This window comes from Asparagus officinalis, chromosome 7 (genome assembly GCF_001876935.1).
Source record: "Asparagus officinalis chromosome 7, Aspof.V1, whole genome shotgun sequence".
Classification (NCBI taxonomy): Eukaryota; Viridiplantae; Streptophyta; class Magnoliopsida; order Asparagales; family Asparagaceae; genus Asparagus; species Asparagus officinalis.
This window is the reverse complement of record NC_033800.1, coordinates 114,950,947-114,969,198: the sequence shown is the minus strand read 5'-3', so window position 1 is coordinate 114,969,198 and position 18,252 is coordinate 114,950,947. Positions and strand designations below refer to the sequence as shown.

The following is an 18,252-nucleotide window of genomic DNA, read 5'->3' as shown; positions in this document are numbered from 1 at the left end:
TCGTTTTTCGTCTTTCGGTTCTGTCCGTGATCCGGTTGTGTGGTTGATTTAGACTCTGATTCATTGACCTGATTTGGCAGTAAATCTGATTCCTGATTTGGCAGTAAATCCACTTCTGAGTTCGAGTCCGAAACTGATCTTGATTCGATCGTGATTCGTCCGAGTCCGCCCTCGGATGGATGACTCATTGACTCTTCAACCCGTTAGCTTGATTCCGCACGCGAGTGGATCTATTCCGTTGTTTGCGTGCGATTCGTTAACCTCGTCGCCTCGTTGGTTCGTCGGTTTGTGCTGAGCTGTGCTAAGGGATCTATAAGCAATTTTATACGCCTACACCAATGCCTTGCGTGGCGCTGGTTTGCTTGATCATCTCACCAGTACGGGACCGGTTCCACCGTCCATCAGCACTGTTACTTCATCCAGTACTATTACATATGGCAGTGGTGATGTCGATCTTCAGACCGCTCGTGCTCTCTATGTTAAGGAGAGTTCAGACTGGCAGTTATAGGAATTTCGTGTCATGGATTATCTCACTCGTTGTGTTGGCTCTGGTCTCACTATCGAGATTGGTTCGCTTCCCTTTGCTCGAGCCATGTGGAGTCGCCTCACTGAGCATTTTACTGAGTGCTCTAGTACACGGAAGGCATATCTTCTGCAACGCATTGCTCTACAAAAATGTAGTTCCTCTCTGTAGTCTCATTTTGGACAAATGCAATCTTTTTGGACAGAATTACGCTCCATGCTTCCTGGACGTAATTTTACATATGAAGACTGGCTAGCCTGGTAAGAACGACATGAGGTGCATCAAATGTTTCAGTCCCTTCTTGAATATCCAACTATGGCTGATCAACTACTTCATTAGGCTCAATTTCCGACTTTGACCTCAATTATAGGAGCTCTTACTGCTTATGAGACCCGACAGCAGATAGCACAACTCAATTTGTCAACAAACACTCCTACCTTTTCACTCAAGATTGTTCTGCGTGTACATGTAACTGTTCCTGTTATGAATCATACTTCTCCACAGACTCCCTCTCCACAGGCTCGATCTAAGCTCTCTTGCAAATATTGCAAGAAGGAAGGACACCGCATTGGGACATGCTTTAAGCTTCATCCTGAGTTACGTTCCTCAGGTACTAGTCGTGGTCGACGACCCCCTTAGTCTCAACCCTCTCGTACACTAGCATTGCTGGCCAATGCTATACATTCTACTACTTCAGACTCTACTATTCAAGCTATTGAAAGTCTTCGTCGTCAACTTGATGCTTTTTAGCATATCACCTCTACATCCGTCGCACAACTCTCTGGTATACATTTTGCTGGTTCGTCAGCTAATCCTTCGGTCTCTGGTATGAATGATCTCTGGATTTTTGACTCTGGTTGTTCCTTTCATATGACTTATAATGTCTCACCTTTATCATCTGTCTTCACTTCATCTTCTCTTCCCCCTATCTACACGACTGCTGGACAACCATTGCCTATCACTCTGTATGGCTCTATTACCCCCACAAAATGATCAATCTGGACGTCTAACACTTAGTCCCGTCTATGTGGCTCCTCATGTGCTTGAATTTAATTTCTATTAGCTCTTTATGTATGGCTGGCATGCTTGTCTCATTTTCTTCTGATACTTGAATTGTGCAGGATCCACGGACGGGCAAGACAGTTAGGGCGGGTCGTAAGAGGCACAAGCTGTATTTTCTAGAATATCTTCATCTTTCAGAGTCTATACGTCCACGTTCTCTTGTTGCTTCTGTTTGTTCGTCAAAACCCTCTACCTCGCTTCCTGCCAATTTGTGGTATAGATGACTTGGTCATGTGTCTAATAAAAGGCTGGAGAGTCTTATTCAGTCTAGAGTACTTGGTCCTGTATTATCTAGTTCTAGTATTGAATCGTGTACTGGTTACAAATTAGCTAAATTCATTGCTTTACTATTTAAAATGAGGACATCCGTATCGACTTCTTTATTTGATTTAATACATTCTGATATTTGGGTGCCAGTTCCTTTGCCTCTTCATCTGGCTACTTATATTATGTTAGTTTTATCAACGATTTCTCTCATTTTACATGGGTTTACCTACTTAAGAATCGCTTTGACGTACTTACTACTTATCAAGACTTCACTGTTATGATTTTTATTCAATGGCAATCTCGTATTAAAGTTTTTCGTTCTGATTGTGTCAAAGAGTACCTATCCTCTACTATGCGCTCTATCATGTCCTCTCATGGGACTATCTTTCAACAGTCATGTCCCTACACTCATGAGCAAAATGATGTTGCTAAACGCAAACATCGTCATATCCTCGATACCGCTTGATCCATTCTCATTTCTTACTCTGTTCCTCGTCGTTTCTGGGCTGAGGCCATTCTCACCGCGACTCATGCCATTAATATCACTCCATCTAGCTCTCTTTCTGGTGCTACTCTTTATAGTCGTGTTTATACTCATCCTCCCCGTTATGATCTAGTCCGTACTTTTGGTTGTCGATGTTTTGTTCTTCTGCCATCTCACGAACATAATAAATTATCTCACAGAGCTGTTTCTTGTGTCTATTTAGGAATTAGTTCGGAACATCGAGGTTATCGTTGTTATGATCCTACAACTCGTCGAGTTCATATATCTCGTCATGTTCAGTTTGAAGAGGATTTTCCATATTATTCTGCTTCTGATGACTTTAGTTTCCTCCACTCTACTGATCATGCTTCACCGTCAGCTGCATCACCCACTTCTTCACCTCGGTTTTCCTTTCGAGATCTCCCTGACATCTCTCCATCTCCTTCTGTTGACTCTTCCTCACCCGAGCATTCTCTTACACCATCTTCTCCATCTGAGGTTACTCTTTCTCTTCGTCGAGGCAAATGCCCATATGTCATGTCTGCCCGGTATGCTTCGGTTACTTCTTATTCACCTATCTTTCATAACTTTTTTGCTTCCATTCATACTACCGTTGAGCCAAAGTCCTTTCAAGAGGTAGTTCAAATTCCAGAGTGGCGACATGCTATGGCTGAGGAATTTAAAGCCTTTCAGCAAACTCATACGTGGGATGTTGTTCCCTGTCCTCCTGGGATCTCTTTTGTTGGTAGTAAATGGATTTATAAAGTCAAGTTTCGTCCTGATGGAACCATTGAATGTCGGAAAGCTCGTTTAGTGGTTCGAGGTTTTACTTAGCAACAAGGCATTGATTATGAAAAGACATTTGCTCTTGTTGCTCAGATGCCCACCGTTCGTACTCTTCTTGCTATCGCTGCTGCTCATCGTTAGCCCTTATACCAGATGGATATCAAAAATACTTTTCTCCATAGCTTTTATCTAAGACAGTATATATGCAACCGCCTCCAGAGTCCAATATTCCTCCGAGACATGTATGTCTCCTTCGTCGTGCTGTTTATGGTCTCAAGCAGGCACCCCACACTTGGTTTGAGTGTTTTCGCGATGTCGTGCTCCAGACGGGCTTTATGAAAAGTCGTCAAGATGCTTCTCTGTTTGTTCGCACTACATTGTGTGGCAAAGTTTTATTACTCATCTATGTAGATAATATGATCATTATAGGTGATGATGTGAATGGTATACAGTACGCAAAATCTCAGTTGCAATAATAGTTCCACATGAAGGATCTTAGATCTCTTCGGTATTTTCTTAGTCTAGAAATTTATCAAGGTCCGCGGGATGTACTATTTTCTTAACAGAAGTATCACTCAGATATTCTAGATTGAGCTGAGCTACCTGATGATGCAACTGTCGACACTCCACTCTAACAGAATGTTAAACTTCGCTCTACTGATGGTGAGCATCTATCTGATCCTACTCGATGTCGACATCTTGTTGGCTAGTTGGTCTATTTGTGCATCTCTCGACCAGTTATCTCTCATGTTGTTGGTATTATTAGTCAAGTTGTTAGTGTCCCACGTTCTGTACACTATGCTGCCTTATTACGGATTCTTCGGTATCTCCGAGATACTAGCACTCGCTCTCTTCTGTTTCCTGTTATATCCAAGTTAGAGTTTTGTGCATATTGTGATGCTGATTGGGCTGGTGATCCAACTACCAAAAAATCTACCACAGGCTATTGTATATTTCTTGGTGATTCCCTAATTTTCTGACGGAGTAAGAAACAAGATGTGATTGCTCTTTCTAGTACCGAGGCAGAGTATCATGCAATGTCCACAACAACTAAAGAGATTATTCATCTTCGTCGTCTTCTCAGTGATTTCGATATTTCTTTTACGACTCCTACTCCTCTCTACTGTGATAATAAGAGTGCCATCCGGATTGCTAATAATCCAATATTTCATGAGAGGGCCAAACATATTGAGATCGACGCTTATTTTGTCCGTCAATAAGTTATCAATGACAAGACAATTCTACTTCCTCATGTCTCATCCGCTGACGAGCTTGCAGATTTCTTCACAAAGGCCTTACATGTTCATCGGTTGCAGTTTATTGTACGCAAACTCACTTTGTTTGATCCAACATGAGTTTGAGGAGGACTGTTGATAATAATGTATTGTAGTGGGTTTTAGTCCCACGTTGATTGTGAGAACACATTTCACCCTCCTCTACTTGTATAAATACATGTGTACACTCAATATTCAATTTAAGAGAAATTTACCCAAGATTCTATCTTACTTTTAACACAAGCAAAAGATCCCACACGCGCACCGCACGAGACGCTTTGAGCAAAGCCTATAATTTCAGAAACCAAGCCCAAACCATTATCCTTAAGCAAAAGAATTAGGTTCAAATCACGTCGCTATGGATTTAATCCGAACTGAAACTAAATCCAGTAGGACTATTACATACTGTAGACCATATTTTCTTCAGGCCCGCCCCTCCGCTTCTTTTGTCTTCATACGCCTACTAGTCTGCTGTCCGTGCAAAGCACTTTTTTTTTTTATTTTACAGTAATCCCGCCTTTTTAACATTACCTGCTTTGAATTTTCTGGGAATGCTACAGTATCCCGCTCTGCTACAGTACCTTTTAAATGCTACAGTGTACCCGTGTGCTATAGTAATATTTTTAAATTAATTATTTTCTACAGTAAATCTGTTGTAGCATGAACAGTAACTCTCTGGTTCTCCCTTTTGTATAAAGGAATAGATTTGTCGGATTTTTGTTTCCCATCAAATGTAAATTCTGCCAATCTCTCTCAATATTTGCCCCAAAATTCAAGAGCTCATATTTTAATTGAGTTTCAAAAGATTTTTTTGTTTTCCTTCTTCAATTACGGAGACAAGTAGTGGTATATTCTCTAAAACCTAAAGATATAATTCCCCCCTCCTTTTCATTCTCTTATTTTTGTTATGACCACGTATAGTATTGTTCACTCATTGTTTTAATTTTTGTTATCATTATGTTTGTCTTTTTTTGCTTTATTTATTTAATAATTATATGTATTAAGTTATTTTGTAAATCTTAGATGTAAATAGTCTATTTTTCTATTTCAATGTGTTGCGTTTTTTTTTTAATATATATTGGCAATTGATATTTTACAAGAAGAAATTTTCTAAATAAACCCATTTATACTTTTTTTCTAAAAATAGACCTCATTGAGTTTTATTTACAAAAATAGACTCATTTTATCTTAATCCGGTTCCTAAATAGTTGGGGTTGCCAACCCCGATTATTTAGGAGGTTGTAAACCCTCAATTATAACCCTAAACTCTAACATTCTATGTACTAAATAGTCGGGGTTGGCAATCCCGGCTATTTAGAAACCGGATTAAGATAAAATGAGTCGATTTTTATAAAAAAATACTCAAGGAGGTCTATTTTTAGAAAAAAAAAATTATGAATGGGTTTGTTTAGAAAATTTCTTCTATTTTACAAACAAGAGAAACTTGATACATTTTAGAAAAAAATGTATGCATTTTTTGGAAAGTTTTCATAGTATTCCTTTTATCATAGTATTTATAGATTTTTGCCGAAGTCCGAATCCCAGCTATGCCACTGAAGGCCATGGATATAACACAGCTTACACAAACAAAAAAAGAGAGAGAGTTAATTTTAGAAAACGCCTGACCTTGGGCTTTTGCATATAACCCTGAACTATTTAATTCCATAAAACTCACTTGAACTATGAGAGGTTGTACACATAATCGGCCAAAACTTACTTTTACTCCACGAGACCCTTTGAATATTCATCACTTTGAACGATCCTGGCAAGGGCGTATTCCGGTGCTCCGTCATCCGTGTTTATTGCAAACTACGGAAGAACTTTACCGCGTATCCTGTGTTTCTACTGGAGATGGGAGAGGGAGAGGGAGAGTCGAGAGATATTGATGATGCGCAGTGGCAGTGAGGTAGGATGCGATGTTAGCGGAGTTGGCAATGAGGCTGGTCTGAGAGCTGTAAAGGCAGAGGCAGGGGATGACGGAGGCGGGATGAGGTATGTGAGGTTGAGGGAGAGGGAGTGTGGGCCAAAGACCATGGTATTAGCCTCCCAGGTGTCCCAGACGTCGAAGAGGATGATGCCGTTACGGCCATTGTGTCCACCGAGGAGGAATAATGGAGAGCAGCTTATTATCCAAACTAAGTGTAGGTCAGGTCCTCCGAGGGGACGGATCGTGCGAAAAACTTAGGTAAGGTAAACTTTAGTCATTTGCTTCTTCCTGTCTTTTTACTCAAAATAAAGTTGTAACAGCAATAGACGACATTATCGAACATCCTCAACTTGCAAAGAGAACACAATTCGAATCAGATGCAACCTTGACCCAAGAGTAAAACTAAAAGAAAAGTAAATGATAAAGCACGCAACTGAATAATTAGTCAACCGACATGGCCTCTGAGCCCCCACCACTGCCATCTTCAAAGCCAGTCTTGGTTTCTTCCACGACGGCCCTCAGCTCATCGGTCAAACCCTTCTGCTCATCCTGAATGGTGTTCTGCAGCTCATCGACCTGCAGATACAAATACATGGAGGGAAACAGATATAAATTACTACGAGTTTTAACGGTAAGAAGCACCACAAGCACAGATGGACAGACGAAAGGACTGCTTGAAAAGATTATGAACTGCCAGAAAATTTAAGTTCTTTAGAGATAAGAAAAGGTTCAAAATGCAAGACAAATTAGTTGCCCGGCCCATATCGCTGTAGAAAGCATACTATGGCACTCTTGAAGAACCTGAAGAAAATCCTGAGTATGATTCTATACCAAACCGAAACCAAATCCTGGATATAAAGCAATATCACCAGATTTTTAGGTAACAACAGCAGTCCATATTTTCGTATTTCAGCAGTACCAAAAGTATGAGCTTTGTCATTGTTATCTAAAAAGTTGTGAATATTGATTTGGGTCTAGGATTTAATTAGAAGCAATTGAGAAAGATACAATAATGATTAACTTCGTGGAGGAGTTACTTGAGCAAGACAAGTTTGGAATTAAAGCTTTGTTGCTGCTGTTATTAGCAAGATAGTAGTCTAGGATCCGGGTGGATAAATTATTTTGACTTTGACAGGTCAAATATCAACTTACTCAGTATTCTTTAAAATGCGCGATAAATTAGTCGCCCTGCAGATATTGCTGTAGGTAAAAACACATTATGACACTCCAGAACAATCTCAAATAAATCTTGGATTTGATTCTAAACCAACTGGAAACCAAATCCTAAATCTATACCAATAAACCAATACCATAGACTTTTGTGTAACAATGGCATGGTAACTTTTGTATTTCAGCGACATAGTAGTAGAAAATATGAGTTGTCATTGTTATCTAAAAAGCTGTGATACTGCTTTAGGTTCAACACTTGGTTGGAAGCAAAAAGGACATGACAATGATTAACTACTTAGGTTTGGTTTGGCAGGAGGGGAGGCAGAGTAGGATAAGAGACGAAAATAAAAATCCTCTTTGGTAGGGAGTTCTAATTTGGAGGGACATGAGTGAGGAGAAAGATGATGTAAAATGAACTAAAAAGTCATGTACCTCCCCTTTCTCTCCAACCAAACAATAACCACAAAGGTATATCACTCCTGCACCTCATTGAACCTTACTTTACCTTACATTACCTTCCCTCACTGTACCTCCCACCAAACCAAGCCTCAGTGGAGGAGAGAACTCAATTAAACAAGAATTTGATTCATGTAGCCTGCCCCAAATTCGGGATAAAGCCTTGTTGTTGTTATTAACAAGATAGCAGCGTAGAACCCAGTGGACTAGTTATTTTGATTTGATATGCCAAATATCAAATAGTCCGTACTCTTTTAAAGAATGAAATATGCAAATAATCCCATCAATCTAGCACAATGTTCTAAAGAGTTTTCTGGTTTTATATTGTTTTAAACTTCCCTGGTTTCCTGCTCTAACATTTTTATTTGTACTTTTAGTTATTTTTGATCTCACAAAACAAAAAATGCTTATAACACTTCTGGCAGGGGCAGATCCAAAACTTAAAACCTCGTCCTTGTGTTTTCATCGGGCCAAATTAGCTGGCCTTGACCAAACTCAAACAAATGAACTGAACTGAACAGAAATTCAGTTGTTTGGTTCAGTTCATTTTCCTTTTCAGTCCACTTCAGTTTGGTTTTAAAAAAAAGAAAATGAAAAAAAGATCCGATCAAAGCGATTGTTTACTCTCCTCTGCCCATAAAACAAGAATCATCCCATAGTATTTGGTAATTGCTAGCTGAAAAATAAATGTATGAAACAGTTAAAGATAAAATTTCCACCATAAAACTTACCACATGCAACAGAAGAGAGAACTGCTTTCTCCTGAGATCCAGTGTCCTCATGCCAGCAATATTCTCAGCCTCCAAGGATGATATTTCCTTCTCGAGGTCAGATATGACCTTCTGAGTTTCAGACCTTGCTGGTTGCAAAGCAATCAGTCTCCTTATTGCCTCACACTCCTCCTTGTGCTTCCTCTCGATCTTGCTCTCCTCCAGCTGCTTCTTTAGCTCTTCAATATCAGCCTGAGCTTGCAAGATCTGGTGCTGTATTTGCTCCTGAAGCTCATTAAAGCTCTCTTTCTCTCGTTGGTTCGCATCAACAACAGCTTTGCTCTTAAGCAGAGGCAGCTCAAAAGTGGCCATCTCTTGCAACAATGCCTTATAAAGTCTCTCGCAGTCACCATAGTTATCTGAGTCCTTCTCGACTTCTAATGCAAATGATATGAATTTTTTCTGAAGCTTCTTTAATGGCGGCTCCCCCCTTGTAGTGGTGGTTCGTGTTAGAAGCCTGTGTTTGATGATCACATCATCTTCAACGGGACCAAAGGCATAGTGTGCTGCAGTTTCTTCCCTCCCGCCAGCTTTCCTCACTTTTGGTAACATGAGGTTCGTCAATATTATTTAATGGTTATTTCTGCATTTGTTCAACTAATTAGAGAGAGCAAAACATTATTTAAAATGCAAATTTAGTAGACTAGCTGATTAGCATAAAGATTGTGCTTGTGTACCATATTAAACTAGAGAATCCACAACAATCAAGACTATAGTTCAAATTCATCTTCATTAGTTCCCTACCTTCAAGAACCATGCCATGCCCCATGAAAAGTATTATATGCAAGCATATTGAAATCCTAATATATCCCAGTAGGAAAATTGGACCCAAAACCCTTAACCAGACATAATTAGATATAGTCATAAGCACCAAGCAGATGATGGAATATACATTAAAGGGATAAGACAATAACAGAAACAGCTTTTACCATCACCCCCCCAAAAAAATACTAAGATTAAGAAAAAAGGCATTTGGAAAATGAAGACATAAACCAGACACGGATTTCCCATATAGCATCCTTGCCCTCTCCGTAAGACATAACTAATAGTTCTCTAAGGAATGGAAGACAAACAGAGTTCTCTTTAATCCGGGTTTATCTAATTGACATCCCTTTTTTAAAGTAGTTTGGGCTAGTTAACCCTTTAAATTTAAAAACAAAAGAAAGAAAATAGGCAAGGAGGAAACAAAGTGGCTGGTAATAGCAACAAAAAAGAACATAAAGTCTGCAGATTAACCAAAATAGCCAATACAATGTATCACTAGTGTTCCATTTGCTTACGGAAAAAAAACTTCACTATTTTATATACGATATCAAACAGATTGAGCTTCATGAAATTTAGTAACATTCATGCTTTACTCACGGTTTTTAATATGAAAAAGGAGAAACCAAATCAACACAATATACTAAAAACAAATTTAAATTAGAGATTATATTCTAGCTCTACAGACAGTAGGTAAAAAAGATTATATAATTAAGATCCTTTGATGCATGATCATGTTCCGAAATAAAGGAACCAAGCTATCTTTATTTCTAACCACTATGGCATCTGTTATATTCTGACAAGGTCAAATGGTCCAGCATATAGTTATTTAGCGAGGAATCCGTCGTATGTCATCCAAATTTTAAACAAGGGGGCGCCCTGAACTTTGTTTCTCCATAAAATCCCCAAAGCTTTCCACCAAACACCTAAAACTGAAATGTGTCTCAAATGGAACACCCCTCCCCCCCATCACCAAAAATAAATAAATAAATAATAACACTTTTGCAAAAACCCCTAAAACTGCAAGTGTTTCAACTACCCCCAAAACCAAAAAAAATTCAAATTTTGCCACAAACCCCCTAGAAGTGTCTCTTACAATTGGAGTATCAAATCTGTTCTTTCCTTATTTTCTATGTGGCTCATTTTCTCCTTTGCTCCTTGCTTTTTGAGGGGGTTTTTTGGGGAAAAATTAAATAGTTTTGTGGGGTTCGTTTGAGACACGATAGAGTTTTCAGGACAATTTGGTACATACTGGCATTTTAGGGGCTTTCGGGATTTTATGGAGAAACAAAGTTCACGGGGAGGGGAGCGGGAAATGAATCCCCACCCCCACCCAAAAAAAAGGAAAAAAGAACCCCTCTTTTCTTCGGGTTTTTAAATTTACTCTTTTCTGATAGCCTTCACCTCGGGTAGTAGGATGCATATCAGATATCTAATGTTGAATCTCATACCAGAAAGGCTAAATTTGATCTCTGGCTCGGCAAATAAAGAAGAATTCACTCGTACCCAATTCCAAAGAATCTCACTCTAGAAAATCGCCTCCAGGACTCCGCTGTTGTCCTCAGTCGTTTTTGGGTACGATTGGAAAGTCAAGCTTCAGGCATATACTCACAATTTTTTTATGCAAAACTTGATGGGGGCGGTATGCTTTGAATAGAAAATTAGGCATGGATTCATCTAGTTTTTCCTCATTCTCAGTCCCTATAGAGTAAATTTTGGCTCTTGTTTGTTATATCTTGTTTCATGCTCATTACCTCATTTTCTTACATGAAAATGAAAATCAATATCAAGTATTGTTGAATTTTTTGGTCAAAACTGCTTTTCAAAAATGAGTTTTCATATATATAACTACTGGTATTTTTTAGAAATCCTTAGTAGCGTAGTGGAAAGTAAAAGTTTTGGTGTTTCAAAAAATCCTGTGTTCGAAGCTTGTCGTAGGCAAGTCGAGAATTGTTTTTTATTTAAATAATTAAATTAATCCCTCATAAGTACTAGTGAGTCGTGGGTCATGGGTCGTGGGCTCGTGGACCGTGGGCCAGGGATCGGGGCTAATCGGGCTAAGGCGCTAAGTGACGCTTTGCAAGGCGTACTTTATACTTCGCACGAAGGCATCAGGGCTAGGTGGCGTCCTTTGGCGTCACGTTGACTGCCACTATAACCGCCACTCAGGCTGCCTCGCAGCATGCGGGCGAGCCTCGCGTTTGCAGCATGGGGAAAGCCTCGCGGGTGACCCAGGCGTTCGCAAGAGGGAACGCGACCCTCGCGTTCGAGCAAGGGTGCGACCCTCGTGTTCGCAAAAGGGAACGCGACCCTCACGTTCGCGCGAGGCGAACGCGAGGGTGCGAGAAACGCGACCCTCGCGTTCAGGCTGGGTCGTGTTCAGGCGTTATTGCATGCAGCAGTTACAGTAATTAAGTCATTTGCTGTTACAATCATAATTGTCATTATGATTTGTAACAGTTAAATTGATTGCGGGACGGTGACCCTTAAGCTGGCCTTAGAGGTCTATAAATAGTGCTCATTGAGGCAGCTCTTGGTACATATGAAAAAACACACTGAAGTGTTCGAGTTGTTGTGTTGTTGCTGTAGAATTAGAAAGCGTGCAAGCTTTAGTCTGTGTCTGAATGAACATAACCCTGAATCGAAACAATTTTACAGATCGAAAAATCTGTCTTAACCGAAAGGTTTTTACAGATCGATAGATCTTTGCCTGAACCAAAATGTTTTGAACCGAAAGGTTTTAACAGATCGAGGAGATCGTTATCTTGACCGAAAGGTCTTATAGATCGATGAGATCTTAACAGTACTTGGTTGGTGCACACCCTTGAACTGTACTGCTATTCCTGAAAACAGTTTGGCATTGGGATTCTTACACCGGAGTAGATCAAATATTGTTAAGCACATCGTTTCACAAACACACAACAGCTAACTTGAAAATGTTTTAAAATACAGCACTTCAGTTGCTTTCATTTCTCACTGATTTAGCCACAGGCGCCAACAATCTTAAAGCAATATTATTGATCTACCATGGATCCTGGGAGGACTCTTGGAGTAAACTGTTTTAAGTTAGAGAACTTTGACGGATCTAACTACAACGCATAGCGTCGGAAAGTGATCTTCAGGATGCAACTCCTAAAATCTATTATGTGGTTTCTGAGGAGAAACCCGACTCTGAAGAAGATTCTGAGTATGAAGCCTCTTGAGCTAGAGATGATCACTTGTACAGGAGTTATCTCCTTAACTGCCTAGCCGATCATCTAGCAGATGCTTACACCAAGAAGACATCTGCAATGAAAATCTAGAATGCTTTGAAGGACCAGTACAAGTATGAGAAGAAGCTGTCCAAATCTTAACTCATTGACAAGTTTCTAGACTTTAAGTTTGAAGATGACACTAAGGTTTTGCCTCAAGTCAAAGAGCTTGAAAAGCTTGTTATGAAGCTGAATGATGAACAAATCAATCTTTGTCAAACCCTTATTTCTGGTACAATTGTCAACAAGCTTCCTCCATCTTGGATGTCATTCTTCACTGACATTCGGAGAAGGAAAAGTCAAGTGATTATGTTTGATTTGAAGAGGTTCATTCGGATCGAGGACGAGATTCAGACTCGCACGAAAACTAAGCTCATTGCTAAGCAGAAGGTGTCTGCTAACATGATGGCTGCTAACTTTGAGAAAACTAGTAGTTCTTCTAAGAAGGAAAAAAATCTTTTAACAAAAAAAGAACCAGAATTCGAAGAACCTAAATGTTTAGAAAAAAGAGCTCAAGAAGCGCGGTAAATGCTTTAACTGTGGGAAGCAAGGACATTTTGCCAAGGACTGCAAAACACCAAAATAGGAAACAACACACAATGTCAATCAAGTTGACAATTATGTGGCTATGCTCTTTCATGTGACAACTCCCAGCAAAATCTCTGATTAGGGGTTAGATACAGGTACCACCTGCCATGTTTGTTCCAACAGAGATCTGTTTTCTTCTTATGTTGCTCTCAAAGAGAACATATTAATGGTTGATCGTTCAATAGTTCCTGTTCTCGGAACTGGAACTGTGGTGCTGACTCTCTTTAGGGAAGACTCTCACATTGAAGGATGTCAAACATGTTTCCTCAATTATCAAAAACTTAATCTCTGAATGTCTGCTGTGTGATGTAGGTATGAGGCTGGATTTTCAAGGAGGAAAGATTGTGTTATCATTTAAGAAAATATATTTTGGCAATGCATATCGTATTGATGGCATGCATAAGATCAGTACTATTGTACCCAACTCAGTTATAAACAAAATATCATCTTCTTCTTACTTCTCTATGTTATGGCACAATAGGCTGGGATATGTAAATTATAGAAAACTGTTTAGCATGGAGAAGTTAGAATTACTTCCAAGATATGGGAGTAACAAACCTGAGAATTGTAAAGTCTGCGCGCAAGCGAAGCTGACAATGAAGTCATTTCCAAGTGTCACAAGGAGCACCAACCTATTGGATCTGATTCATTCAGATACTTATGACTTCAAGAGCTTCGTCACTCGAGACAGCATGAAGTACTTCATCACCTTCATTGATGACCATTCTCGCTCCTGCCACGTTTACCTACTAAAATCTAAAGATGAAGTTTTCAGCAAGTTCGTCAAGTTTCGCACTCGTATGGAGATGTAGCTTGGACTTAAGGTGAAAAGACTCAGGAGCGACAAAGGAGGAAAATACAGATCTAAGGAGTCAGAAGCATATTTCAAGAAGCATGAAATCATATTGCTAAAATTATTGCTCCGTATTCTCCGCAATCTAATGTGATTACAAAAAGAAAGAATCGCACATTAACCAAGATGGTGAATTTGATGTTAATCACATCTAGTCTACCTACCTGCTATTGGGGAGAGGTTTTGCTAATGGCAAACTAGATTCTGAACAAAGTACCTTCTTTCAAAACTGACAGTACTCCTCATCAGTTATGGTTGGGATATCCAGATCATTTGGATAGTCTCGAAGTGTGGGGGTATCTCGCATATGTTCAAGTTTCAGATATTAAAAGACCTAAGCTCGGGCCAAAGGCAAACATGTGTGTGTTTCTTGGCTTTGCTGAAGAAAGCGATGCTTACAGATTCCTAGACCTTGGAACCAACTCCGTCATAAAAGCTCAGGATGCAAAATTCTTTGAGGATAAGTTTATCAAGAATAAAGATTTATTGTTCAAAAATATACCAGAGAATGCTAGTACGTCAGATGCATCAGAGGTCATTAAAGCTCAGGATGCAGAATTCTCGCTTAAAGATATACCAGAGAATGCTGGTACATCAGATGCACCAGAGGAGCCAGTTTCGATGAAAGAGTTACCGAACCACTTTCCAAGCGTGTTAGAAGACAGAAAAATTTTAAAGATGACTTCACCACCTATAATGTGGAAGAAGATCCACAGATTTTCCAAGCAATGCAGTCAACAGACGCTTTTCTATAGAAAAAACTATAGATTATGAGATAGATTCATTGATCCAAAATCATACTTGGGAGCTGGTGAATGTACCTGAAGGTGCAAGGCTTATCAGTTACAAGTAAATTTTCAAGAAGAAGTTTCGTCTTGATGGTACTATTAAGAAGTACAAAACAAGACTGGTGACGAAAGGATTCTCAGAGAGAAGGAATAGATTTTTTTTGATATCTATGCATCAGTCTGCAAGATCACTATCATCAGAATATTTATCGCATAGGCAGCGATAAAAAAGTTTGTCATACATCAGATAGATGTGAAGACTGTATTTCTCAATGAAGATCTCATAGAAGAGATCTACATGGAGAAACTAGAAGGACTTGATGTCTCAGCTGATAAAGTTTGTAAACTTGTTAAGTCTCTATATGGACTTAAGCAGGCACCGAAACTCTGGCATGAGAAGTTCGATAGGATTGTTCGTAACAATGAGTATCAAATCAGTGAATCTAGCAATGCCTATACATTAAGATCATTGAAAGAAAGATGGTGATTATCTACCTCTATATGGATGATATGTTCATCATCGGGAGTGATTTAAAGTTAGTAATATCTACGATAGTAATATCTACTAAGAAATTTCTTTCAGCACAGTTCAGCATGAAGGATCTTAGAACTGCGGACGTGATTCTCGGAATTAAAATCATATACTCTGAAGAGGGTATTGGATTGTTCCAATCTCATTATGTCGAGAGCATGCTAAAAAGGTATGGCTACTACGATCTGCGAGAACTATCAGTGTCGTATGATTACAACAAGAAGCTTTGACCTAATACTGAAAGACCAGTAGAACAGCTAAGGTACTCAAAGATTATTGGGAGTCTTATGTACGCGATGAGCTGCACAAAGCCAGACATAACATTTCGTTGTAGAAATGATTAGTAGGTTCATAAGTAATCCTGAAAAGCTTTATTGTGATGTTGACCAAAGATTGATGAGATACTTAAAAGGAACTATAGGTCTGAGCCTATTCTACACTGGATATCCGACTGTAATCGAAGGCTATTCAGATGCAAGCTGATGTTCAGAACCAGATGAGTGCAGATTTACTAGATGTTTTGTCTTCATAATGGATGGAGTTGTCATCTCGTGGAAGTCTAAGAAGCAGACTATAATTACAGAATCATTGATGGAATCTGAGTTCTTCGTACTCTATGTTGCAGGCAAGGTAGGCATTGCTAAGGCTATTTGGGGCTATTGCGGCAAAATAGCGAAAAAAACACAAAGTCAAATAACGGTCTAATTTAGATATGTATAAATATTAAAAAAATAAAAAAAAATTATAGAAAAGTTTAAAAAATCTAAAAGTGCATTTGATGATTTAAAAAGATCCTAAACATGAAATAGACATATAACTGTCACATAATACTGAATAATACTGGAGGAGTTAAAGAGTCGTCATATTCGAGAAGATGAGCTAAGTGCTAAGAGGACTGCAATAGTAGGAGCTCACGACGAGAGGAGGTGAGAGGTAGTGCTGAGGGAGGTGCCAGAGGCTATGGGAGGCGACGGGAGTACGCGCGGTGGGATGTAGTTGTTGCGAGGCGGGTTTAATTTAAAAAAAATAAATCTCAAACCGCTTTTAAATAGCGAACAAAAAGCGGATCTTGCCCGCAATTGCCCGCTATTCACTGTTGTGATCCGTTTTTGCAAGCGAAAAACGCATATTCCGTAATTTGTCACCGCTATTGGACGATAGCGTAGCGGGAAGGGACCGTTAACGCTATTAGCGCCGCTATTGCAGGGCTATTTACCGCTATTTATAACAATGACTGCAGGAGATGAAGCTGAGTGGCTCAGTTGTTTTCTCTAAGACATTCCATTGACTGAATTACAAGGTGCAATTACTATCTATTATTATGATAATCAGGCGACGAGTGTTGTGACAGCGAACTCAATGTTCGATAGAAAGAAGTGGATCATTTGTCTGAAGCATGGCTATTTGAGAGAACTCATTTACTAAGGAGTCATCTCTGTGATTAACGTCCGATCTTCAGATAATGTGACTGATCATTTGACTAAATGTCTGAAAAAAGACAGTCGAAAGGACATCTGCTGGAATGAGTCTCAAAGTTTGGTGAATCTTACAAATGCTTACCATTTATATCAAGTTATTAGTTTAAAGCTTACGCTACTAATGATAAGATAATTGGTTCAAAAGTCAAGTAAGATTTTTAAAGTTTGGTGAGTCTTACAAACACTTACTATTTACATCAAGTTATTAGTTCAAAGCTTACGCTACTAATGATAAGATAATTGGTTCAAAAGTCAAGTAAGATTTACAAGTGAAATCCTATCATGGAAAAGAGGATGACTGTCAAGCCTTAATGGGTCCAAAACATTTCGAATGCGGGCTGTTGGATAGGTAATATGCCTAAAGGACTCACCAATGATCTTATCATGTAAAGGGGATGGCTGTTAAGCGTTAATAAGTCCAAAACATTTCGGATACGGGATGTTAGATAGAAAACATGCATAAAGAACTTACCTAGAATCCTATCATGAGAGATGATGACTCTTAAGCCTTAATGAGTTCAAAACATCTCAGATGCAGGATGTTTGATAGGAAATATGCCTAAAAAACTCACATATGTCTAGGTGGAGATTTGGCAGTCTCTTATGGTGTCTTGTGAAAAGATGCCTAGAGCCTAGCAGAAACCAGGACATGCACAGTGCCATAAATATGCAAGGCTAAGGCAAAGACAAAAATAAGTGTGGTTCAAAGTGAAAACTACCGCAGATGAGTTTAATCTTGTGTGATCGAGACATGTACTGATTCAAGTCTCTGCAACATCATGTATCTATTTTTTATTCAGTTGATCTAAAAGAGATTCAAGTCCTTACGACATCTACCTTATACACAACGATTGAAACAACGGCACCGACACCGTTACACGATACTAGTTTAAAACTAGTGAGGGATTATTGGATTTTTTGGTCAAAATTGCTTTCTAAAAATGAGTTTTCAAACTATATATTTATTAATTTTTGGTATTTTTCACAAATCCTTAATAGCGTAGTGGAAAGTAAAAATTTTGGTGTTTCAAAAGGTTCGGTATTCAAGGCTTGTCGTAGGCAAGCCAAGAATTGTTTTTGATTTAAATAATTAAATTAATCCCTCATAAGTACTAGTAAGTCGTGGGTCATGGGTCGTGGGTCGTGGGCCATGGGCTCGTAGGTCGGGGCTAATCGGGCGAAGGCGCTAAGTGACGTTTTTTAAGGCGTACTTTGCACTTTGCACGGAAGCATCAAGGCTAGGTGACGCTCTTTGGCTTCACGTTGGGTGCCACTGTGGCT

The 18,252-nt window shown here is 39.2% G+C and overlaps 1 protein-coding gene across 2 annotated transcripts in view; it reads right to left on the bottom strand.

Annotated features, from left to right (window-relative positions):
• LOC109849473 (THO complex subunit 7B-like) overlaps nucleotides 6,583-18,252 on the bottom strand; it is a 13,047-nt gene continuing 1,377 nt past the window's right edge. For both annotated transcript variants that reach the window (XM_020419309.1, XM_020419310.1), the window contains exons 2-3: nucleotides 8,681-9,302; nucleotides 6,583-6,899 (exon numbers count right to left, since the gene is read on the bottom strand). In XM_020419309.1, coding sequence (XP_020274898.1) covers nucleotides 6,765-6,899; nucleotides 8,681-9,271 — 726 coding nt within the window. In that variant the 5' untranslated portion in view covers nucleotides 9,272-9,302 and the 3' untranslated portion in view covers nucleotides 6,583-6,764. The remainder of the gene's footprint in view (nucleotides 6,900-8,680; nucleotides 9,303-18,252) is intronic.